The 26,068-nt window shown below is 39.6% G+C and overlaps 1 protein-coding gene and 1 long non-coding RNA gene across 3 annotated transcripts in view; one reads left to right on the top strand and one right to left on the bottom strand.

Moving 5' to 3' along the window:
- The window catches only part of LOC109032639 (uncharacterized), a 61,210-nt gene that overhangs the window by 22,129 nt on the left and 13,013 nt on the right, over positions 1 to 26,068 (top strand). The window lies entirely within an intron of this gene.
- Positions 1 to 26,068, bottom strand: part of LOC109032645 (very long chain fatty acid elongase 4) — a 37,295-nt gene that overhangs the window by 3,415 nt on the left and 7,812 nt on the right. Inside the window, exons 1-6 of one of the 2 annotated variants that reach the window (XM_072301168.1) lie at positions 23,601 to 23,842; positions 7,298 to 7,428; positions 6,134 to 6,324; positions 4,440 to 4,538; positions 2,434 to 2,490; positions 824 to 929 (exon numbers count right to left, since the gene is read on the bottom strand). In XM_072301168.1, the coding sequence (XP_072157269.1) occupies positions 824 to 929; positions 2,434 to 2,490; positions 4,440 to 4,538; positions 6,134 to 6,324; positions 7,298 to 7,382 (538 nt within the window). In that variant the 5' untranslated portion in view covers positions 7,383 to 7,428; positions 23,601 to 23,842. Of the gene's footprint in view, positions 1 to 823; positions 930 to 2,433; positions 2,491 to 4,439; positions 4,539 to 6,133; positions 6,325 to 7,297; positions 7,429 to 23,600; positions 23,843 to 26,068 lie in introns of those variants that run through there. The other variant, XM_072301167.1, reaches the window with a different exon arrangement.

Here is a 26,068-nt window from a genome sequence, read left to right as displayed (position 1 = left end):
TGTTGCAAGTAAGTTCATAATGTCACTCTTTCAAATCTAATATCAAGCACACCAAAAGTGAGTCGATTCCTTATTTCAGTTTAAATCCTTTTAATGAGAAAATATGTGTAAATACGCACCTTGTCCAATGGCTCTTTGAGGTACAAGGTTTTGGAATTTCACTGTCGACCCATGACGATGAGTAGGAAATTCAAAATTGAGAAACTGAGGCAAATGCCTTCATGCACATTCGCATTTCATGGAAATGTCGAAGGTAAACAGTCAAATCAGGCATTTTATCAAATGCCTAAGCAGACATAAACACAAAGCAGTATTCTTAATACTATCACCCTAAGCTCCTCTTTCATCGTATCATATCATAGTTGCAACAGCTAACTTGCCTCGCGTATCGCTGGGTTGTTGTTGTGAGGGCCAGGAGAGCGAAAGCGCCTTCAACTGAGGGTGTATGCAACAAGGACATCCGCAGAGCACGAATAGTTGTATCTACTATTGAAAGGCGCTACTTTCGAATTTCGCGTCCGACCTTCAGATAGTTGAGGTAATTCTTTTTACGTTCGTTCATAGAACCTTGGATTTATTTCTAATCATTACCTAATCCATGATTATGTATTGCTCTCTGACATAAAGCATATTAATTGAGATTGAGGTATTATTTAAAAATTCTGATGAACTCATGCAAATATGAATTTTGTCTTCAACTATCACACTACCACTATCCGTGCAGTTAATCTACTTTGCGTAGACGTATAAGTTTACCAATTTTTCTAAGAAGTGGAATTCTTTACTTTCTCTAGGAAAAAATTGAGTTAAGTAAAAAACTTACGCCTGATGTATTTAAACCCGAACCATACGGTCAGCATCATGCTTGAATGGTGATAAACGTGGAGGAACGAAATATGAGAGTTTTTCTTATTGAGAACAAAAAATACCTGAAAAAATGAACAAAATAAGAACATTATTGGATAATGCGCAAAAAGTTAAAAAAAATGGGGGGGGGGGGTCTTTCTAAAAATTCCAAGAAGGAAGCCTATAACTACCAGGTACCGATGGAAAAAAAATGTTACTACAGATGATAATGCGTCACAGAAATTATGAAACCTACAATTTACATGTATACATCTGCGAAATTAAATGATGAAAACTTCATGAGAATAAATCGTCACCTCCCGGCCAAACTATTACAAGCGCCGTGCGACGTTTAAAAATTTTCGCCACTATTTCATTCTTTTACAGAGAAATTGATCAAAGATGCCGTCCGAAAATTTCACCGAATTTTCTTCGTGCTGCCGATACAATTCAGTGAAATTTTCAAACAGATTCAACCAACAATTTTCCTGTAAAAAATAAAATGGCGGCGGAAATTTCTAAACGTCGCACGGCGCTTGTAATAGTTTGGCCGGAGAATGACGGAATTCGGTTGTTGATATTTCATAAATCACTGGCTTTCCCAGGCTTTTCTAAATTGAATTGCTTACCTCACATAAAATAAGCATCGCCTGTATTTTGCCGCCCCCTTCTCATTCGTTTTGAAACTCGATAAAAACCATCAAATGAGCGTGTCAGCGGGGAAGGGGTGCATAAGACGCATTTACTCGTGTAGAACAAATTTTTTAGGAGAGCCCTGTCAACACTACAGGCAAAAATTCACGGAACTTTGTGCGAAAGTTAAGTTTCGTAAACCTATCTCTGTGTGGACAAGGCCTTCCATTCATAAGAAATGAGCGAGAAAATTATGAAAGAAAAAACAAAAAGGTGGATCAATGATTTTTACTTCCGCCGCCGCGCCGCGCAGACCGCACCGTGTTTGGCGCAATGCGTGAATTATTCCGACAGTCTTGTAGGCGCTATGCGTTTCACGCTGACCGCAATGACCGCACTGTGTTTGATGCAATGAGTGAAGTATTCGTGCAGTCTTGTAGGCGCTAATATGTGTTACATGCCGATTGCCGCGCCGAGGGCTCCTCCTTTTCATCTCAAGTCCTCGTTACCATTTCCCTCTAAGTCGCGCCGTTCCAGGCCAAATTGCGTGTTTGGTCTCTCTCCTTAACTCGACTTATTGAAGGTGCTGTCTCTAGCATCACCAAGAGACGACAAAATTAGAATTTACTATACTCTCAGGAAATGAGAGATTTTGTCGCCTTTTCTCGTTTGTAATTTTGTTTTTATAAATCCGATTTTTTTTTTATACCTACACTTTAAAAAATTGCAAATTGCCGCCCCCTCGATTTGCCGCCATATGGGCCGCGGCCCATGTGGCCACCCCCTTAATCCGGCCCTGATGCTAAAAGGAACTATGTACATAGGGTTTGCATGCAACATAGTTCCTTTTAGTATTATGGTAGGAGGAACTAGGTTGCACGCAAATCCTATGCACATAGTTCCTTTCAGCAAAAGTATGTCCAATTAAACAAGTTTTTCTCGCATAGTACTTACAGTATCTAAGAGATCAAGAACTTTGGCCATCAAAAACCACCAGCTTCCTCGATTGAACTGAAAAATTGAAAAATGATTTAATTAAAAAACTATCGTACGGCTGAAAGTAGACCTATGATAGGGAATGCAATTCGTTGCGAATAGATTTCAGCACAACGAAATTAAAAATTAGACTTACTGCTGATAACTCCTTCCCTCTATACACGTTGCATGAGGATAGTAAAATTTTTTAAAAGTATTAGAAATTTTGGGTTTTAACGAATGAACGGCGATAGTAAGAATTAGTCTTATCTGCCCTTCAGCTTTATTGTATACGAGTATTGTGTTGTGTTCCACTCTTTATAAGTGCCTTCAATCTCAAGAGATGCAAAACTTGCCACAAGGTTGTAGCAAAATATCCCAGTTGTCTCTGATAAAAACTCCTACAAATTCGGTTTTTTATCATCCGAGGTTCATGGAGTCTTCAACGTAACCTCACAAGAGTAAATTTTGGTATTTTCTTCTTTACCCTACACACTGGTCTTGAAGCGAAAAAAGTGCGGCAAAAATGTACTTAAAAATGGTTTCGGAAATGGGGTGAGTCTGTAGTATACGTGGACTTAAAATTGCGAAAAATCAAAATCTTGGCTGATCCTAATTTCAAGGTATCGCAATTTGAAATTTTCATAGTAAATGCAAGTCTCCTACTAATTTTGATCCGCTTTTGTATTTATTTGTCTATTGAATTGTTATTGATCGGTTCACGTTTTTATTTTTCGTTCGATTCATGTCGATCGAATACATGCCCTCTTGTTACATGCAGACTACCTATCATTTACTCCTTTTTTTTAAACCGAACAATTCGCTCTCTGCTGCGTCTGCAGCAATTGTTGTTACGAATATGTTGTGCGTGCTGATTTTAGCTCATCACATACTTCACTCTCTGAAGGTGTTTTATGCGAAAGAAATTCGCCTTCAGCAGCGTCTGCAGAAATTGTTGTTACGAATACGTTGTGCGTGCTGATTATAGCTCATCACATACTCGACTCTCTGAAGGCGTCCTACCAGGGAATCGGTGCCCTGATTGGAACCTGGGTGCCAAGAAGCAACCAGTCCATGATTAGAAGAAATAACATATCTTTCCTAAACACCTACTCAGTGCGAAGCAGAGAAATGTGTTCTCTCCGGAGCAACTAGTCGGTGCAAATGAGAGAAATGTTAGCACTCCTGAGCAACTAGTCTATGCTTAGGAACGGATACATTCCTCTCTTAAGCACCAAGCAGTTGCTTGGGAGAGAAAACATTTCTCTCGAAAAGAACCACTCAATGCAGAGGAGAGGAATGCCTTTCCCAACCTCGAATTAGTTGCTCGGGAGAGAAAACATTTCTCTCCTCTGCACTGAGTAGCTGTTTTCGAGGGAAATGTTTTCCTATCCGGAAACGAAAGTAGCCTTTCTGGAAATGAAAGTTTCCTCTCTGCGCAGGAAAGTTTCCTCACCAGAGACGTTACTTTTCTTTGCGGAGACGAAACGTTCGTCTTCGAGATGTTCATCTCCGTGCGATGAAAATTCTGAAAAAATTTCATAAAATGATATGTTGATGTGCATATTTTCCTTCAAAAAAATAAAATGGGAGCGGAGATTTTCCAACACCACAAACGAGGTACGTGGTCTGATCGTTTCACCATCGATTAGCATTCACGATCTCAGCAGTACTGCAAAGGGTGTAGACGTGAATATCCAAAAGAACTGCTAAAGTGCTGGTCTGACATCTATTTTGTTGAAAACTATTTAAAAATCATCCTCATTTACTGACCACGAACGTAGAATTAACACGTTAGACAAACTCACAGGCGGATCCAGCAATTCGGCAACACCGGACTCCCTCCATTTAAACCTATGCTAACTTATGGATTCTTGTCGGAGCACTGGTCTCTCCGAGAGTTGATACATTTCTATAGGTTTAAACGGACAAAAACAATGTTGCCAATTTGCTGGATCCGTCAATGCCGGTGACAGAATCCTTACAAGGAGTAGATGAGCAGCTTCCTGGGGTGAAACTGCCACAGCGGTCGGTCGACAGCATTCTCGCCAAACATAGGAAACGAAGCCAGGTGTTCCAAAACACTGAAATGAAAACAAAGTTCAAAAGATGTATAAAATAATTAAAATAAACTAATTGTTTTGACTTTTAAATTTTAAAAACTCGACTTTGCAATGGAAAATCATATGATTTTAATGACGACGACTGTCCAGGGGAAACCACGTCATTTTCCTCGTGAAAAGACGTAACTGCATTTCAATGTTGCCAGATTTTTCCACGCAAATTGCATTTTGAGAATTTCTAACTGCAAATTTCACTAATTTTTCATGGAGGGTATGGATTCGATCGACATGAATCGATCGAAAAATGAAAACGTGAATCGATCGACAGTTAATTTAAAAACACCCGTATCGATTCGATCGCCGCATGAATCGATCGAAAAATGAAAATGTGAATCGATCGACGTGAATTGATCGACACCGATTCGATCGACAACCGTGAATCAATCGACAAACCCGTGATTCGATCGACAAACCCGTGAATCGATCGACAAGCCCATGAGTCGATCGAATCGGTGTCGATCGATTCACGTCGATCGATTCACGTTTTCATTTTTCGATCGATTCATGTCGATCGAATCGACACCGGTTTTTTAACAATTTGTCGATCGAATCGGTGTCGATCGAATCGGTGTCGATCGATTCATGTCGATCGATTCACGTTTTCATTTTTCGATCGATTCATGTCGATCGAATCCATACCCTCATTTTTCTTCTGATCTCATGCAAAAAGCAGACAAATTTTCGACGAAATTTATGCAGGTTTATTCTCGTAAAAAAAACTGGACTGTTTGAGTCAATTGTGCAAGCGTGGAGTTACGTTCCTTCGTGCGGAAAACGACGAATAGACCCCAGATTCCAGAGAAAGAAACATTTTCAGTGACACAATTTTTGTCCAGTCGTGTTGATAAACCGGTTGCTGAGAATACAAGGGAAAAACTCATTCCAATTTCGTGAGGAATCAGAGACACAAGACCTCCCATTGGCCTCTTGGCGACAGGTGAAAATGTTTACTTCCGGGCAAAAATCATCTTACCCTTTAAGTGGATGACGAGATTCGGTTGACATCATGAGCTAAACGAGTTTCCCAAATTTTGGTTTGTTTGCCAAACAAAATTCTTAACACGTTGTTAACAATCCTAGTGTTGAAAGTAGAAGTTCCGGAAGTAAAAGCTTCCACCATTGCCAAGATACTAATGAAGGGTCTCTTGTCCCTTTATTTGCTGTTTGAGTTGGATGTTCTTCAATTTTTGTACCAATGAGGGCGTGAAATGCATTTAATTCTGTACCGAATTTCCTCTCAGGAGTTTCTAGTAACGTATCGTAACTGAAAGATAAACACTGCGTCAACTAAAGTGACACAACTTAATAAACATATCCATGTGTTCTATACCTCTGTGATAACCTATCTTTTCCGTTGTCACCTATAGAGGTCTGGGTTTTTTTTTATTTTATAATTTCATTTCCTGGTCGAGCAGGAGGTTCAAACCACCCCGTAACCGCCGTAACATCCGAGGCATTCTGTTCGTTTTTAGCCATGGTTTCCAATTTTCTTGTGTTTTGTTTCGTTGAATTATGTTTGTGTGTCATTCTTATCTATATGTAGAACTATAACTCACTGAGAAGAACAGTGCTCCATTGAGGCAAATTTGGAAAGTATTGTAAAATATTATAAGGCCTCTTAATTTTAGGGGCGGCCTGTTTTTCATCATCTCCGGGCCGGACTTGAGGACAAACTGTAGATAGAGAAGGAGGATGACCATCATTGGCCACGGGGAGCCCATAAGGAACCAGGTGTCGACTTCTCTGTCTGCAATCAAATTAACGTTTAAGGTTATAAATATAAACAAATCAAAAGTACGTGAAGTTCGGAGTGAAAAAGTATGGTATACGAAGAGTTAAATGGGCCAAGTTCAGCAGAGTTTAACCAAACCACGTCAAGTTGAAACCGAGAAAAAGAAATGTGGAATTGTAATCCCACATAGGGCCCAATGTTAAAGTTTAAGTTTGACCCCTATTCTATCAGAATGCTCTGTCTCAATATTGAATTTTCCAGAAGAAAATGTACGCATAATTGCGCTTGAAACCGCACTTAACTTACTTTTTCCCAACATGTTACGTATTGTTACGTGGCCCCATAATACTTATTGTAAGCTCTGTCTAAATATAGGTTAAAAACCTTGACAGGTATGTAGGAAAAATTATCAGTAAGTGTATTCAGATCCACATTTTCGAGAAATGTGGTCAAGAATGCCGTTCATCGTAGTTTTACCATCGATGGCTAAAGTCGGAAAATACGTTTCCTCTGCAGGGTCGTTGTAAGTCTACGTTCATTTTTTTAATTTTAGAGAGAAATCCAACCAACACTTGCTACTTACTCTTTAAATTATATATGAGTTATTCTCTTTTATTCAAAAATATTCCCAGGGAATTCCGAGGAAATATTTTGCTTAGTTTTTTCACAGAAAAATAATACCCAATATGAAATTGTTAACCGGCGCAATGAAGATACGCAGATTTCAATACTTTCGTCAAATGGCACTCACCGATGTTAACATTTCCATAATTCCCTCTTGCTGTGCACTGATATCAATAACTTTATATTCGAATTTATGAGGAAAATAAAATTCTCATTTTTCCCAAAACTAGTCACAAAAATATGTTATCGTGCGATAATTTGAAGAAAATTAATGGACCCGAACCTACATTATTTCTCTGAAATGCTTTTTCCACGCATGTTTATCGTAAAAATATGTTTTGCAAAACTATAAATAATCTCAAACCTGGTTTGAACTCATCGGTGATCTGTTTCCAGTGTTTAATCCAGCCACTGGAGCTGTCATTGAGGGGCGCCGAGCTGAAATCCATGTTCTACAGTCGTCCTGAGATGTGGTTATACGGACGACTTAGGATCCTGAGAACAAAACGAAACGAACCTTGAAATAAAACCACAAACATTCAGGGTGGGGAAAGCTCTCATTGAAAGTGTTTCAGGGAACCCAAAAACACATAAGAAGTAGAAGAATTCACATGAAAGAGCTGCGCTATTGACTTGAAGATTGTCATCGTAGGTATGCGCTACTTGCATTTTAGTCCCAAATCCATGTCTCACTACGAAATGCAATGGATCATCAGAAATCACCCAGTTTAACCCCAAAAATATTGTATCACCAGTTGTAGTGATGGGTTCAAAATTAGTGGGGAGAGGCTTACCTGCATAGTAATGTCTCTAAGTTGCACCCAAAACTTATTTCACCACAAATTTGTAGGATTTGTGGGCGAAACAGGAGGCATTTCCGACTACCCACAGTGCATCGAGTCAATTGGAGAGCTCGGTCATGGAATTCTTTACTAAAGCTGCAAATTTTGATACTTATTTCGTCACATTTTAAATTGCAAGGGGTGCGCAGGGAAGGAAAATTTTACGAGGAAACCAATGGAGCCACTTTTAGAACCTCAAAAATATTTATAAACGCGGAGGCGGATCCAGAAATTTGGCAACACCGGATTCCCTCCATTTAAACCAATGTTAAATAATCGATTCTTGTTGGAGCATCTGGTCCCTCCAAGAATCGATACATTTCCATAGGTTTAAGTGGAGAAAAACAATGTTGCCAATTTGCTGGATCCGCCAATGTATAAACGGAGTTTTAAGCTTTTAAAGTTTCCAAATTATGTCCAACCTCTCCCATTGACTCGATCCACCGTGCGACGCCAAATGAAAAATTGATCGTGTGCGCTGGAAATCCAAACGTTAAAACGGTATTTTGTAATAGAACCCATTGAATATTTTCGGTAGCCGGTTATTTTGAGTGGAGGCGGTGGTTGGGGGGGGGGGAGGGTGCATTTTTTTCGCGGGCGCGAGCCGGCGCAAAGTTGTGAAGCAAGTCCTTGGCCTTATTTCGGCTCCAGGGGGGAGACACGCTCGTAAATTCGTGCGGTTTCGAAACGACCCGCGTCCGCGTCGCCGACGTCAACAAAGATCAAGATCTTGGGCCGCCTGAAATTTCACTTGCTACACCGCGCACCGCCAAGAAAATTCGACACCGCTCACGGTCAAAGGTCACGGGGCACCGCACTGCCTGATCGGGAATAACTAATCCGTAATCTGTTTCAGATCAGTGGTGTGGCCATAGAAATGTTTCATAAGGTAAGGAATGTCTCATGGGTGTTTCTCATGGGAGGGGGGGGGGATAATGACGTTTTTCGAGAAAAATAATTTTTCGAAGATGGTTCAAACTTTCTGAATCTCCCCCTCCTATTGTTTGTGTATGCAAGGCGTTAGAATTAGGATATTCAGACATTGAACTTGGTGTTTTGACACAGAGCAGTTGGTCTGGTGGACATGTGCGAAGGATGGCAGATGATCGGTTGCCCAAGCAGGTCTTTGATTGGGTTCCTCCCGGAAGGCTAAGGCGTGGACGTCCTGTGAAAGTTTGGCGACAAGGGGTGGAGGAGGAGATCAGAAGGTGCCAATTGCCTGATGATCTCTGGGAGGATAGGGGGCAATGGCAATTGGGCGTCGCAGAGCGCGAGGCTGCGCTATAAAAGCGGCTTTATGTATGCATGTTTTGACACAGATTATGATTTTTACCGGTTGGTGAGATTCAACCTCTAACTCGCTGTCTAACTTGCCAAAGTAGCGACTCGTCCTTTTATATTGGTCCAATCAAGCACCAAAACTTAAGAAAGGAAAAAAAAGTAGCGGAACTTTGGCTCGAGACCAAGAGGAATGGGTCATGATCAATAATCGATTATCGATATCTCCCCATAAGAAGCTGTGGTAAAGAATCAATTATTTGTTGTTCCTTGCGAACACCTTGTTTATCGATCCTTTATCATAGGTTTAAATGGCATATCAATCAACTTATCGCAAAGTACGCCAATCCACTGGTAGCGACACGAAAAACAGAGGAAAAAGCTCGTAAAAATCTGTGTGGGTAAGCACAGCCCCCCAGATTACTCAAGCTTCGAGACGAGACGCCACGGTCATATTTTGGTTCATAAATTCAGTGTTGCCAGACTATTATTCAGATTTATCTAATTTACGTTCAATCTCACAGAGATACCCGAAAGCTCGCCAGCTAATTGGCATCGCGGCAACTGGTTTTTAGTAATCGCACGTTTCCATCTCGTTTCGCGGTCCTCGCCGCGTCTTGAATCAGATTGAGTGAGTTCCATCGTTGTCAAAGAGAGGAATATTCTTAGAAGCTTGACACATCAATCAAGGAGAAAAGTAAAAAAGACGCATCTTCATTGCAGCCTTTCAAATTTCCACCGGGTCATTCCTAGATAACTTTATTTTTGTTCTTTTCAATTCCTTTAGAAACGCACGAGAAAAGTGTCCATGGTGTGCTCAATAACTCAAAATTAAGTCATTCCTACCAGAGTTCAGACGAATCTCTGGAAAAAAAGTCGCTTGGATCTAGAGTCCAGACTCTTAAAAACAATGACAAGAAAAAATACTCTTGATTCAATCTGATTTTTGCTTAAATCGAGAAACAAGCCTCTTAATTTAAGCGGATTTTCTTTTGATTCAAGCAAAAATCCGATTGAATCAAGAGTATTTTTTCTTTTCATTGTTTTCAAGAGTCTGTACTCTAGATCCGAGCGATTCCAGTGATGTTCCACGATAATTTTGGCATAAATCACACTGAAAAATGTCACAACATGCGGGGGTTGCATTGGCATTCATCCTGGAGATTTGAACGCAACGTTAGATGCCGTATCAGTGTGAGGAAGGAATTCGACGCCTCGTTTTTCATTTGTGACACTCAATCAAACTCATTTGTTCAAGTGTCAATTGTTGCAGCTTAATTTTGACATGCCTGTCCCAAAAAAAAAAAAAAACTATAAAACTATCAGAAACACATTAAAGCCACTATGTATCACTGTATTCTCAAGAAAGGGGAAAGGGTCGGTCTTTTGACCTCCCAAAAATATCGAATACCCTCACACACCCATTTCATCGAGATAGGAAAGAAAACAAACAACATTATTTAAGCAATAAATAATTTCGACTGCCAGCCGCGGCTATATTGTAGCACCTGTGTAAGGCTTACACACCGATAATCAGCGATGAATTATTCAACGGATTGAATTAAATTCTTCTGAATGGTCAATGTGTCAGGTTCACGGGCAAATCTGCACATTACGTATGCACTTTCCCATACACCTTTTCCGCCCCTGTTTGATATATATATATAAAGTCGCTTTATAACGCACTCTGGCGTTCTACGACACCCAAGCGCCACATATGCCTGTCTTCCCAGAGGTTATCGGGCAACTGACACCGCAACATCTCTTTGTCAACGCCCTGCCGCCAACCCTTTACGGGACGTCCCCGTCGCCTCTTCCCAGGTGGTACCCAATCCAAAACTTGTTTGGGCAACCTCTCCTCCGACATTCTTTGCACATGTCCATACCAGCATAACTGCCTGGACATGACGTCGTGCACGATATCTTTCTCAACCTTCATCACCTGGCGAATTCTCTCATTACGGACACGGTCCCGTCTCGAAATGCCGGCAGATCGCCGCCAAAAATCCATTTCAGTTGCCCTCAACATTTCTTGCGTTCTTTTCGTCAAAGGCCACACTTCACTACCATAGAGCACGATACTTTTAACGATGGCGTCATATATCCGGTGCTTGTTTGCCTTTGAGATGCTCTGATCCCAGAGCACCCCGTTCAGCATCGCGATGGCTCTCCTGCCCTGGATGATCCTGTCCTTAATTGCTCTATCCATCCTTCCATCCTGATCGAGCCAAACACCGAGATACTTATACTCGTCACACTCTTCGATGCGCCGTCCATCCTCAAGCTCTATGCTTTGCCGTTGATGCGCTGCTCCCACGACCAGCTTCTCTGTCTTGGACACACTAACGTCCATGCCCCATTTCCGATATTCTTCGACCAACTTCCGCGTCATGTAATCTGCATCTTCCTCATCTTGAGCTACAACGATCTGGTCATCGGCAAAGCATAGAGTATAAAGGGTCTGCCCATCAAGGAGTGGAACGCCCATTCCTGCAACCTTCTTTTTCCATTCCTCTAAAACGTGCTCTAGGTATACCTTAAATAGTGTTGGTGACAAACAACAGCCTTGTTTTAGCCCTTTTGTGACGAAAAAACCTCCGGACAACTCTCCACGACATTTAATTTTTGCTATCGTCCCGTTATAAAATGATTTAATTGCCCCCACAAGTCCTTTGCTAAAACCCCTTTTTTCCAAGGCTTCCCAAAGCTTCACTAACGGCACGCTGTCATAAGCTTTCTGAAGATCCACAAACACCAAGTGCAGCTCCTGGCTGACCGCCCTTTTCTTCTCGATGACCTGGGTAATGGTGAACAAATGGTCGACGGTAGACCTACCGGCTCTAAAACCAGCCTGTTCTTCGGCTTCCTGGCCGCTCCAAACCTCTTCGACCTTTGCCTTGAGAATTTTACCGTAGACCTTGCTCAAGGTTCCTGTGACCGATATACCTCTGTAGTTGTCGCAATCTTGCTTACTACCTTTCTTATGACTGGGAGTAATCCAAGATTCCTTCCAATCCTTTGGTATTTCGGAACCATGCAAACAGTCTTGCATAAGTTTCCTCAGATGTTCAAATAGTTTACCGGTACCACATTTTATCAACTCCGCCGGTATACCCCCAGGTCCAGGAGCTCTGCGAGTTTTCAACTCCCTCACAGCCTTCACTACATCTTGGAGCTGGATCTCCACGTTGGAATCTTCTTTAGTGCTTATGACTCCGCCTTGAAACTCGGGTCGCCTCTCCGTTAATAAATCTTTAAAATAGTCCTCCATCTTGTCAATTGGTATCGGAGATATGATGTCGCGCATTTTATTCCGTCGCAACCCTTTGATCACTTTCCAGCCTTCCGTACTTTTCCGGCCTCCAAGGTAGGTATTTATCTTCATGCAGCTTTCTTCCCAAGCCTCATTTTTCTTCCGAGTGATTACCCGACGGACTCTTGCTTGAGCCTGTCTGTACATGATTTTATCATCCAACTTTTGGGAAGAGAGAAACTGATGATACCTATTCCTTTTCACATTTATTTCCTCCTCTACCTCCGCATCCCACCAGTACGGTTTTCTGTTATCATTTTTTTGATCAGAAACCCCCAGGGCCTCCGCTGCCGCCGAGTGAACGCAATTCTTAATGAATTCATACCGCTCTTCCGTACTGCCATCGCATGCATCTCCTAACTTTTCATCCAGGCGCTTTGCGTACAGAGCCTTGACACTCGGGTGCTTTAGGCTTTTGATGCCTCTTAAATTGCGAGTGCCTGAATTATATTGTATTGATGCTATTGGTCAAAGATCTCAAATATGTACTAAATTAGCTGATGGTCAATGGATGTGTTAACAAATAGAAATACATCTGTGGTATAGTTGCTGATTTTATGATAAATCCGCAGACAGAATATTCTTCCGTTGCTTCTTATTTATTTTTTTAAAAAAAATTTCAAAGGTTTGTTTAGCTTGCAAAACCAGATACAGGGATACGCTCCCTAACCCTGCCGTGCTAAGGAAAAACGCCGTATAAGCCTTCAGACGTTGCCAAGTTTCCTTCGATATAAACTGAATTTACTAGGAAAAGTTTGAATATTTTTCTCCAAAAATTTTAGACAATTTTGTAGGCAATTCAATCTAAACTATCTGAACATTTCGAAGAAAAATGTGCATGAATGTTGTCAAAAATACATGTTTATCTAGGGAAATGTGGTAACTCTCGAATGCTCATACGGCGTTCTTCCTTAGCACGGCAGAACCGCTCTGCGGTCCAACATCCGAGGCGCTTCGTGCCTCACTGCGGTGCTAAGGAAAAAAGCCGTATGAACCCTCAGGCGTTGCCAAATATCCTTTGATAAAACACGAATTTCCTGGTAAACATATGAATAATTTTCTCCCTACTTTTTAATATAATTTTGTTCGCAATTGCACCTAAAGTTTCTGAAAATTTCAAGGAAAAGAATTATAGCTTGCATCAAAAATGAACATTTTATCGAAGAAAATTTGAGAACTCTTGAATGTTCGTACGGCGTTCTTCCTTAGCACAGCAGTTCAGGAGCCATGCGTTACTCGTATGGTTTCATACTAGAGAGTATGATTAGGGTTGATTATAGGGGATGTTTTAAAGAAATTACGAAATAATCCATAGTACTAACATGAGAAAGCATATTTTCCAGTGGCGTTACTTTAAAGTTAGCAATGTTGCAGTGGCGTGGCGTGAATTGCGATATATTGATTGTTAAGCTGAGAACCTAATTAGTTAACCTATTTAGTACCTGTTTAGAACCTATTTAGTAATTAAACCTATGGTAAAGAATCGATTATTAAAGTGTTCGCTGCGATCACCCCGTAAATCGATCCTTTTCCTTAGGTTTAAATGTTATAACAATCGATATATCGCAAAGCACGCCACACCACTGCAACGCTGTTTTAACTCCATTTAAATCCATTGAAAATATTGATTTTAAGTGAGGAATCGATTGTTTTGCATTTATTTAAATGGAGGAAAAATAGTGTTACCAACTTTACAAGAATCGTCACGGATACTTTCTGATTCTATGGTACACGGAAAACTGAATTAGTAATAATGCACTGTATACTGCTCACTATAACCGACTTCATACGTATGAACTTATTCTGAGGGTGCAAAAGTGCTAAAATAAATCTGTTTTCCCAACGCCGGCTAGAGTGCTGATAGCTGATACGAATTAAGTACACTTGATTGGAATAAATGCATGCACACGTTGTGACCTTTTAAAATATGCGTACTTAAAATTCGACAAAATTTTGTTTTGACTACAAGAAGCAAAGGAGTGCGTAAAATGTTTATGAATGAACTCGAGAGATTTGGAGGAAATTTCCTGCTTTGAAGCGTGTAGGTATGTATCTAAGTAAAAATCCTGGCGGATTATTTTCGCCCCATATGAAGCACACATCTTTAAAATATTTCCTTTGAATTGCTGATGTGTTGGTCGCAGAGATAAATTTCATCTGGAAAAACCAAACATCGAATCTGAATCAGATAAAAAATCCACAAAATTTTCCTCGGGCCATTCTTTACGCTTCAAAAATAAAAGTTCACATGACGGTTTATGTCAGATGCGTATTAATACGGGCAATAAAGAACGGTAAATATTCAATCGTACAAAAAGAATATATACAGCATATTATTGGGGTCTTGCTGGGAGCTTTCAGCTCTAAATCGAACGAAAACTCAATACACGCGATGCTGTGTCAAGTCAGAACACTCGATCTGAACATTCAAATGTTGCCAGATTTTCTCGTTAAAATATTTATTTTCGAAAATAATTTCAAAAAGTTTTACTAGAAATATTTATGCACACTAGGATTAATTGCAAATGGAATTCTCTGGAAAATGTATTGAAGAAAATTACAGTTTATCCGAAAAATTTGACCAGAAGTATTCCAATGGCGACCGAATTTATTAAGAAATGTGGCCGTTCGCAGATTAAGGGTACCTATCAGCCCAAAAATTCAAAATTGAGCTACTGATACCAGACCATAGAAAATTAGTGTTTCCCAAAACTTTTAAACAAAAATTGGAGCTATGGCGGTTTGAAGTCTCAGGTAAAAAACCGGAGTTTTGGAAAAATACAATATATAACGATATCCGATATGATAAGAGGATGTAATTGTATTGTGCTGCAAATGACATCCTCTTCCGGTAAGGAATGGAATTAAAATTTTAAATTTTTTTTCTGGACTCTGAAGAGAGCTCAAAACATAAAAATCCGATTTTTCTTCTCAAATCGACAAGAATATCTGCACTGGAAATTTAACCTCTCTGCGCGGACGGTCAAAAAAATGTTCATTCATCAAAACGTTGCCAAAGTTCCTCCAATAAAATATTTATCACTAAGAGAAATCACAAGTATTTTTCATTGAAAATTTACGCAACTTTAGGTTGAGATGCGATCAAAATTCTTCAAAAAATTCGTGTGAAGAATATCTACAAGTATAGTTTCCCCGTGTCTCCGTGGTTTATTCGAATAAATTTGGCACCATCCAGATGCTCAAACTGCGTTTTTACGGTGAGCTGAAACAGTGTCGTCAGCGGTTGTCATCTGGTGCACCGCAACCGCGAACGCTGAGATGGCGCGTGTTTTAAAGCAAACCGCAGAGATAAGCGCGATGACATTGTCTGACGTAACTGTTCGGCCCACTCCTTTTTATTTCTTTAAAGTAGCATTGTTGCTGATTTTTCCAAAAATCCACCCGTAACGAAAGTACCAAGCGTATAGTTAAAATACTCAATCTGACAAGCGTGCCGACAGTAGTAAGTATGGTCATTATTCTGCCATGCTAAGGAAAAACGCCGTATGAGCCTTCAGGCGTTGTCAAAGTTCCTTTGACAAATCACGCATTTTGGGGGGCATTTATATACATATTTTATTCCGATTTCATACAGAATTTCGTTCGCGATTTGATCTGAATGGTCCGAAAATTTCAAGTACGAATATTCATTACTTTTCTTCAAAATAAATATTTTCTGAGAGGACATTTGGCAACATTTGAATGCTCATACGGCGTTTTTATCTAGCACGGCAATATTACTGATTGTGAGTCTTGTCATCTCGTAGAAAGAGGTCAAGAGAGGGACAGAATTTGCAAAGATCGTACATGAAATCTGCAAAATAGTAAAATGGTCTCAGTCCTAAATTCCATTTCCATGTGGCCTGATGAATAAATAAGCTGAATACATCATAAGGCACCTCCTCACTTAAGGCGCATCCTCCTGAAAACAGTACCTGGGCATTTTTCTTTGTCGCGGACATTCCATTTTGACACTTGGAAATGTCTTAAAGAGCTAATTATGTGGAATAAAAAAGTAAAAAAAAAATCTTTAAGCCCTGAGATTCTCTCAGTCTCATTAAAAGAATCAAACCTCAGAAGTAGATTTGCTTAAAAAAGATCGTTACGGACTTTACAAATATAGTTCTTTGTAATGTCCGTGACGCTCTATTTTCCGATGTGTCTCTTTCCATTCTTGTAACGAAAATCCCTGGTAAAAATTGGCGATAAGAGCTGCGTTCCAAAATACCATAGGAATTCTAATAGCCGGCTAAAGAAGGCTACAGAAAATCATGTAGCTGGCTGTAGAATTTGAAGAAAATCATACCGCCGGGCTATACGAAGCGATAAAAAATTATGCAGCCGGGATATAGTTCCTATCGCCGGGCTTTACACTTTATCGCCTGGCTGTTGCTTTTTCGCCATCGATTATAAAAGGCTATAATCAATTGTGTAGAAATTCGTGTGCTTTGGAAATCATTAAGTTTAATACGGAACCACCTTAATATTTACAAAACACACATTATATTTTCCTTAAATACATATTTTTTTACATCAATTAAAATGAGAATAATCCATATAGGATGTGCAAACATTTCAAAATTGAAAAAACGCTGACTCCGCGAGTTTAAATATTAGAGCCTAACACAAAGCGGAGCGGCGACGCACTGGCGCCTACAAACCTAACAGGGATACTTCACGCATTGCGCAACGCGTGAAGTATCCCTGTTAGGTTTGTAGGCGCCAATGCGCGTTTCGTGCTCTCTGCCCACCCGCCGCGCCGCGCCGCAGCGTGTCACGGCGTCTGAAGCAACTATTTCACACCAGAGGTATTGCACAGTAGCATACGAAACTGAAGGCGCTCTAATATATTTGTAATGGCAGGCGTCCATCAAAAGTACGGAGCTTTCCTCGCAAAATAAATCACGATACTACGACCTAAAAAGGGAGCAGTATTCCGAAAACTCACTAAGTCCTAGTAACGTAATTAGTAACGTTTAGCATACACTTTATCGCCTGGCTGTTGCTTAGTCGCCATCAGCTATAAAAGGCTATAAGAAATTGTGTAGCCGGCTATAGAAGCTATTGGAAATCTTACAACCGGCTGTAGGTCTATGGTATTTTAAAACACAGATTCTACTGCCAATTTTTACCAGGGCTTTGAGGAAGAGAACTCCTCTTGCAAAGGTTTAAGGATTTTTCTAAAGTTTTCACTCCCGATAATTAGCCCCGTACGACACTTTAAAGTATCAAAATTTAATGTCCGTGACAAAAATAAATGCCCCCAAATTGCACCTACAGGTCACAATAAATCGCGATTAAACGGCAAATTGAACTAGTGGGCGAAGCACGAGTTTAAGCATTGTGATATTTGTCTCTGAACTAGAATTTCACGTAAAACGCACGATTCGCGCGACAATCAAGATTTTTACTGCAATGAAGTGTTGTGTGGTGTATGTTGCATGTATCTACCTTTGAAGGGGCTCCTCCTATAGGCGTTAATTGCAATGGATTTCAGTAAGTCGCAAAATCTCTTTGCATTGCCAGTTGCCAATCTTTCTGATATGTGAAGCTCATTTTATGATCGTTTGGAATCGGCATTTACGACCCAAATGATGTGAAAAATTTGGATTGGATTTCGAGTCAATATAAATATTTCCGTTTTTCCTATGACCGATCACGGCTCAGGCGCGCGTTTGGCCAGCTTACGACGAATTCAGCGTGGAAATATTCGCTGTTGTTTTATTTTTTTGGGGAAGAACCAAAGAGCGTTATTATTCATCAAAAGTGTTGTACAGGGTGAGGGAAATCAGTTAAAATTTCAAAAAAATAATGTTCGTCAGTATTCCTCAAAAAATAAAATGTACGACAAAAACTCTACAACACTACACACAACGAGATAAAAGTTTCCGACTATCATCATCGATGTGTATTTTTTTTTTTTTTTTTTTTTTTTTTTTTTTTTTTTTTTTTTTTTTTTTTTTTTTTTTGAAATTTTTTGAAATTTTTTGTAATATGTGAATCTGATAAGGTAGGAAAAATAAGGAATCCAGGGTCGCATAAATTCCAGTGGCGTGGCATGCTTTGCGATCCATCGATATTTCCCCATTTGAAGGTGTGGTAAATAATCGATTATTAAGGTGTCCGCTGCGAACACCCTATTTATCGATACTTCTCCATAGGTTTAAATGACCGATCAATCGATATATCGCAAAGCACGCCACGCCACTGCTTGATTAAATCGAGCACGTATACGGGGACCGTTGCTCTTGTTGAGGTCATTTAGCAGCTGTAAATATAAACGTCGTATGAGTATTCTGCCATTGCTAAATTTATTCAATAAATCATAGTTTATTTAACAAAAAATTGTTATTTTTATCTTGAATTCTCCTTTAAGAAAACTTCATCCACAGTTTAGTCCAGAGACTCTGAATGCTTCAAGGAGAAATGTTCATAACTTTGTTCAATAACACATATTTTCTCGGAGGAAATTTGGTAACATTCAAATGAACATACGGTGTTTTTCCTTAACAAGGTAGAGCTGATATCTTCATGCAAATATTCAGACTCACTCACCTGAGATTGTAGTCTCATCACGTTTAATTGATATCATTGCCCTTGATGCCAAGAGTGAACGATATTTGCTCTGGATAATTTTTAAATTTTCAAGATTTTTTTTTACAATTAGACGTTTTTATGCTAGAAGGAACTATGTGCACATGGTTTGCGTGTAACATAGTTCCTTTTAGCATAAATACGTCCAACTGATCCCCTCCTCCGATATTTTTGATCTTATATCCCATTCAAAATGTTTGAATATGCAACGAATCATTTCCTAAGCTAAGAGAAAACTGCGGGAACATTTGGACGTTGCCTTTTTTTGGTGATGAATTTTTTTTTAGAAAAAAAAATTACAGAATATTTTTCTGACATGGTTTATTAGTAAATGAGATTCAGAGAAAAGTTTTAAATGAAAATAGAGCCTTAAATTATTATCAACAAAATTTGGTTTTTAGCAGTAAAAAGTTGACGGCGTCTCTGTGTTTACACGTCGTTTTCCCTTACGACGGCAGTCATGTATCATGTAAGCTACCTCACTATCAGAAAACCCATACGGCGCCAAATTATATAAAAAGTACCTACAAAAATCGACTTATTTCGGCTCACTGAAATGTGCAAAAAAAACCTCTATTTTTGCTCCAATGAGCTTAGTAGCTCTATATTTCATCACTCCTGACGTGGAATAGGACGTTAATCAGTGCCTCTTTGAGCCCCGAAGAGTGTAAAGTTATACACACGACAAGGTTCATCTCTACCTGTTATGCGTCTTTTCGCTCGTTTGCGAGGTATTGACGCACTACTAATTACCAATTACGAAATTCTGTCTCGATTTAATACTCTCACTTTCTTCCGTTCGCGCGCCGCGCCGCGCCGGCTGTTTGACCTTACTTCTACAAAACTACTCATCTTCAACGCAAAGTTCCGCGTGGATACGTTGTTTTTACTCACAAGCGCGGCGGACTCACCCGAACGCATGCGCTTATTAATTCACCGTATTGAACTTCGGCTTTGTTTGGGCTGTGCGGGTTAAGATCCCCGGGCAATGTTCTTAAGCAGTGGCGTGGTGTGCTTTGCGATAAATCGATTGATCTGCCATTTAAACCTATGAAAAAGGGTCGATAGACAAGGTGTTCGCAACGAACACCTAAATAATCGATTCTTTACCATAGCTTCAAATAGACATAAATCGATAAGCGATCATTCACGCCTCACCACTGGTTGTTAAGTGTCCTCGAAGGATCGGAAGTGGTCAGTTTTGACAAGATTTCGAATTCGAAAGAAAAAGAAAAAGAAATGATTGTGTAATGTTGTCTGAATAGGTGACATATTTGTTCTGGGATATTTAGGCCAACACGAACGACTAACCTAATTACGCGTTTCGAAGCTGGGTGGAATTATTTCGATGATTTTCCTCGGTCTATCATTGGAAAAAAAAGTCGGTTGGATCTAGAGTCCAGACTCTTGAAAAAATCGAAAAGAAAAAAAAAATCTTGATCCAAACGGATTTTTGCTTAGATCGAGAGCCAAGCCTCCTAATTCAAGCGGATTTCCTTTTGATTCACGCAAAAGTCCAATTGAATCAAGAGTATTTTTTTTTTTTTTCAATGTCAAGGTTATTTGACTCGGGCACCTTAATAAGTCTAGAAATTACGGAATTTCAATTTTTTTTTTTCAATACTTCCAGAGGGTGTGGATTCAATCGACATGGATCGATTGACGTAAGCCGATCGACAAACTATCAAAAACCCGGTGTCGATTCGATTGACATGAATCGATCGAAAAATAAAAACGTAAACCGATCAGCATGACTCGATCGATTCACGAGTTTGTCGATCTATTTACAGGTTTATCGATCGATCCACGGGTTTGTTAATTGATTCCCAAATTGGTCGATCGAATCCAAACCCCCCAATACTTCCTCTACCCATGAGAGGAGCGAGATAGTAAAAACTGTATAGGGTGCAAATCCTACGCAAATGTAGTAGAGTCTCGATTATCCGCGCCTCGGTTATCCGCGATCCGAATTATCCGCGGTCTGTGGAGCGGACTTTTTTTTACTTTTTCTATTTCTTTTGAAAGCGACAGGGACCGAACGGAGAAACGGGACCATGACTCAATCTTCCATCAAGAAATTCTTCAAGAAATAAAGTTTAATTTGTTTAACGAGGTAACGTTTATTGATTCTTAGTTAATAATTATATTCTTTTCTATTGCATGGTAAGTGTCTCTGCTGATTCCTTTAAAATACAGTCTTTCAGATTACTTTTTCCGGCCGTCTTGCGTTGATTCGGATTATCCGCGATTTCTGATTATCCGCGCGCGGTACCTCCGGTCCCAATTATCGCGAATAATCGAGATTCCACTGTAGTGAATTTTGATTACCGAACACATTTGCACATGGTCCGTTTTAGCGTGAATACGTCCAAAAATGAATACCCACGAAAATGAATGATTCCGAGCTGAGCGAACGTGAGCTCATGGGCTTTATCTCAGCGTGAATTGGTTGTTGAGTGCGAATTAATTACCTCGCTCCCGCTGGCACCGTCAGCGCTGAAAATAAAAGAGCGGTAATCCAGGCAAATGATTGACAAATAAAAACCACCTACCGCACTATCACCGGACTCAAACTCAGCAAAGAGAGGCCTTAGTCCAAACCGGGCCGCGGACCGTAAACCGTGTAACAGGTCCTCTCATGCTCGAAATTGCCCACTGAACAACGCACAAATATAAACCGAATTGCAATTGGACTGCATTTTGCAATTTGGAACTATAAATTCTGGCTCTTCCGGAAAAACACGTATGTGCATAAGGAGACTAATGGCACATACGTCGTTTTTAAACCGGGATAGAATTTATAGTTCCAAATTGCAAAATGTAGTCCAATTTGTCGCTGCTGAAGTAGACCTACTCACGATTCAAGTTCTTCTACCTACTGTAAAATGCTTCATCTTCAATTTTTTTCCTCTTTCAAATTTTTTTCTGAAACTCGGGGGATGAATGCGTAATGAATTCAAATGGGGGAGGGGGTGGCAAACTTTCCAGGATTGCTACTATCGGTGGATTTGCAAACCAAGCAGAGTTAAGGATGAACGAATCAACGAAATTCGAAAGAAAATAGAAAAGCGGATAGTTCGATTCATCGAGAAAACGGCGTCCATCTTGCCGGAAATTAAATTAATTTTATCATCTGGGTCAATATTTATTTAAAAATATGCACTATGCACTTGATTTTTAATGTACTAGAGACTCGAGTTCCGATTCAAAGATCTTACTTTGATCGTTTAAAGGCAACCTCAGACACAGGTACTTTCAAAGCTTGCTTCTGCAATTACAACTTTAGGTGATAATTTAAGCACGAAGCATTTAATGGTTTATGCTTTTTACGCAAAAATTGGTTTAGGGAACTGCGTTTCCAAACCTAAGACCGTGAAAAAACGCACTATGTTTTTAAATGGTCGTCGTTAGTGTGAGGAAGGCGGCAAAACAGAGCTACGGTTTTCATGCGTCACTGGTGCCCACTGCATGGAAAGTCAGGTAGTTAATCTTCATACTCAATTCTTAAATAAAATGTGCTTAACGACTGGTTCGATAAGGAAAAAAATGCTATGAACTCTAGACCCAGCACCACCATCCATTTGTCTACTGTATTGAATTTCTTCTCAAATTATTTTCCTAGCCATACCATGGATCTTAGAGAGAAGCAAAATTAAGTTAAGACCCCGCCTTAGTAACTATATATGAAAGACATATTAGTAAGTATATATGACAATGACAAATCATTGATAGGTTCAGCAAGCGCGATGGTTTTTTAAGAGTTTATCGAGGAGACATGAAAGGAAGGCCGGAAAAATATGAAAATTATCTATTTGAAGGTAAATTTATTGATGCGTTCAAATAAATAAGTTACTGGTCTAATTTCCTTGGTCAAAGGGACTTCCAAATTCAATATCATGGGATGCTGAGACTCTGCATAGATTGTAAAATAAACCGTAAACAAATTTAAAACTGATCATTTTTATGAGCTTAGCGGCCGTAAGTAAGAAAATTACTGAAGCTCAAGAATTCGTAACAAGTTCGTCCGTAAAAAAGTAGAAACAACTGTATATTTGCGCATTTTCTTTGTAAAAAATGGACTGTATTTTCTTTTGTATCTACTTCACTACATTTTTCACGATTTTTCCACATTTTTTTCTGCTTTAGGAAATTGGACGTACATGCGCCAGTCGAAAGTCACGAAGTTTCAGTGAAAAAAGTTCCTTTTCAGTCTTCTCCTAGAACAATTGAAACTGAGAAGAAACTAGGTAACACATAACACAGTTAGACCAATAGAGAATTTGCAGGTGTCTGAAATTTGATGAATTTCGTGTTTAAGTGGAAACTACTGAGTAAACTGAGCACGAGGATACCCTTGGTTCATAAATTGAACAATTATTAGAGGAGATATGACAAAATGATCTAATCTGCTAAAATACATGTGTTTAAATGGGAAATGCCGCCAGTTGACGTCACTAAGCGGTGCATTTTCTCACTTTTGAATCTACTTTTATACTATTTCCCATATCAGAAAAAAATTCTAAAAAATACTGTGGAATCAGCTTTTTTAGCACTTTCAGATGAAGAAATTAAAAATGTGCATGCAAATTTTCCATTCCAGTAAATGTCATTTGAGTCTAGCGGTGGAAAAATTTCAATACCTGTCGTCAACTTTTATCCAAAACTTTCGCAGAGCACATGGATGGAATCCACTTTCTGAGAGCCAGGGACACTGAACAGACCGATGCACAGATGAAAATACACAGGAGGAGGTCCACAAAGAGATGAGTAACCGCGCGCGATTTGAGTGGATGGAACGACGGATGGGCCAAAAAAAAAAATCAGAAATTCGGAGTCGGACGTAAGCGCGCCGAGTAGCGTTGGGCGACTGATCGCGAGATGCGGCCGGACTCCGGAGCACTGCGCCAAGCTGGTTGTCAGTATGATCAGGAGCAACAGCAACCAGGCCCCAAAATCCTCATATTTTCCATCTTACTACGGAGGACAGCCGTAAGTTTATTTCTGCATGAGCCACGGTTAGCATATGCTCTAATAACTCTCGAGGCTCATCCCAGAATGCGCTTATGAGTCTCTTCGGTAAAAAAACTCATGTAAGAAGGAAAACTAATGTTGAATAAGAATAACGTGTGCCAAAGATGCATAATTTTTACAATTTTATGCTGCAATTTTCATTAATATCGTGTTTTACTGTACATCCAGTTTGTCTCTTGTTTTGTAAGTCTATTATATTTTTTTTAACATGTAACTGATTGTACCTTGGCAATGATCTTGCAGCTCTGATGATGGGACTGAGTCCTGAAATGCATTATCACTTCAAAAATAAAATAATTGTGAAACTTATGCATCTTTGGCACACGTTTTTCTCATTCATAATTATAAGATGCAACATGCGGCTCAACAACTTTTCAAAACTAATGTTACATGCGGTGTTTCTAAACTGAACCAGAAATTGTAGTTTCTGGTTGTTAAAGTTATCTTAAAATACATCCTCATAATTTTTCTTTAAAATTTTTAAGTGAACGAGGAAAATCACAGAAACTTTTAAAAAAAACCCTCCAGATAATTTTTTATATACATTAAACATTCACATATAACGGAGATTTTCATCGCCGCAATCGCAGGTACGCTCATGGCTTGATTTTTCATTTCTATACGCCAAGAAGTACTTCTTTCTGTATGACTACTGGAAAATACGGAATTTTCAATAACTTGACAAAGATTTTGCAAATAACTCCATCGACCTCCGTTTCCTGGTAGTGGTTTACAAATGATTGACACCCGAGAGTTTCGTTTACGTTTAGATTACCTACCTTCAGTAATTTGCAAACTTAGCAAATAAGTGGACCCAAAGTACAAACAGGGTTGAAGAACAAGAGCGTTTTTTTCGCCGCACAAAAAATTCTATATTCTATATCGAAAATTTGGTAAATTTCTCATGATAATCTTGAGTTTTGCATTTGTTTTACCACTTGTTTCAAGGCAGCTGTGATTAAATTCAAACTTTAAGGAGCTCTACCTAGACAGCAAAATCGAGGTGAATCAAGACTTTTCGAGGACCTCCGAAGATGTTTTTAAGAATTCTCAAGGACGTACAGAAAATTCAGTGGCGTGGCGCGTGCTTTGCGATATATCGATGGATCTGTCATTTAAACCTATAGAGAAGTATCGATAAACAGGGTGTTCCACGTTTTGATTTTTAGTGAAAAACATGCCGAATTCAAAGTCGGAGTGAAAAATTAACCAAAAATTTCTGCACCAATCGCTAAAAATATAGAGCTTCATTAGCCCCTCAGTTCCGATTGAACACGCTAAATCATCAAAAGTAAAATCACGATGGATTGAAAAAATAATCGCAACAATTGGATGGTGATCGTAATAATGGAGGAAAAACTCCCTATTTCGTTTTGATGCAATCGCGTGAAAATTAAAATCGCTCAAAAATTGACGAAGTCAGTCATTTTAGATCAATTAAAATGCGCAATACTTTTTGGATATTACTGTTCTTTTTTTCATTCGTTCATTGTATTTATCCGCTCTTTCAGCCCAGTGGTCACGTTAATGCCGTTAGAAGGATTCAGTCCCTGATTTTATGAAGTGGAACGGAGATTCACTGCGTTTCCAGCATTGTAGCAGTATAAGTATAGATGCCGAAAAGACAGCCGAAAATATAGACCCCGTCAACAAAAATAAAGTAATGGCATGACATGAGGCAAGCAACACTTACTTTACGAGAATCCATTGCTAATTTTCAAATTTTACTCGGCCTAAATACAGCTTTTTTTTTCTAGTCTGCTTAACAACGGCCGTGATCCAACTGACCCAGTAGGAACAATAACCAAATGCAACGGTCCTCTTAGACCATTGCACAACAGCCAATAAGTGCTTGCAAATATAGGACATGCGTGCCAACTCCAAAAATTCTTGCCACGACTCGTAGTAGACTCTTCCATTGGTCAGAGGCCGAATATTTTGCACATTCCGGCATTCTTCGGGTGCTGGACGAAATACGCGGGCAAATAAAAGTGAACGCTTGATCCATGAAGATGCGCGCGGACAAGTGCAAAGTCAGTTTCCGGTCGTGACGTCATCGCAGTCATATTCGCTCTGT

This window comes from Bemisia tabaci, chromosome 6 (genome assembly GCF_918797505.1).
Source record: "Bemisia tabaci chromosome 6, PGI_BMITA_v3".
NCBI lineage: Eukaryota > Metazoa > Arthropoda > Insecta > Hemiptera > Aleyrodidae > Bemisia > Bemisia tabaci.
This window is presented reverse-complemented; position numbering and strand designations above follow the sequence as displayed.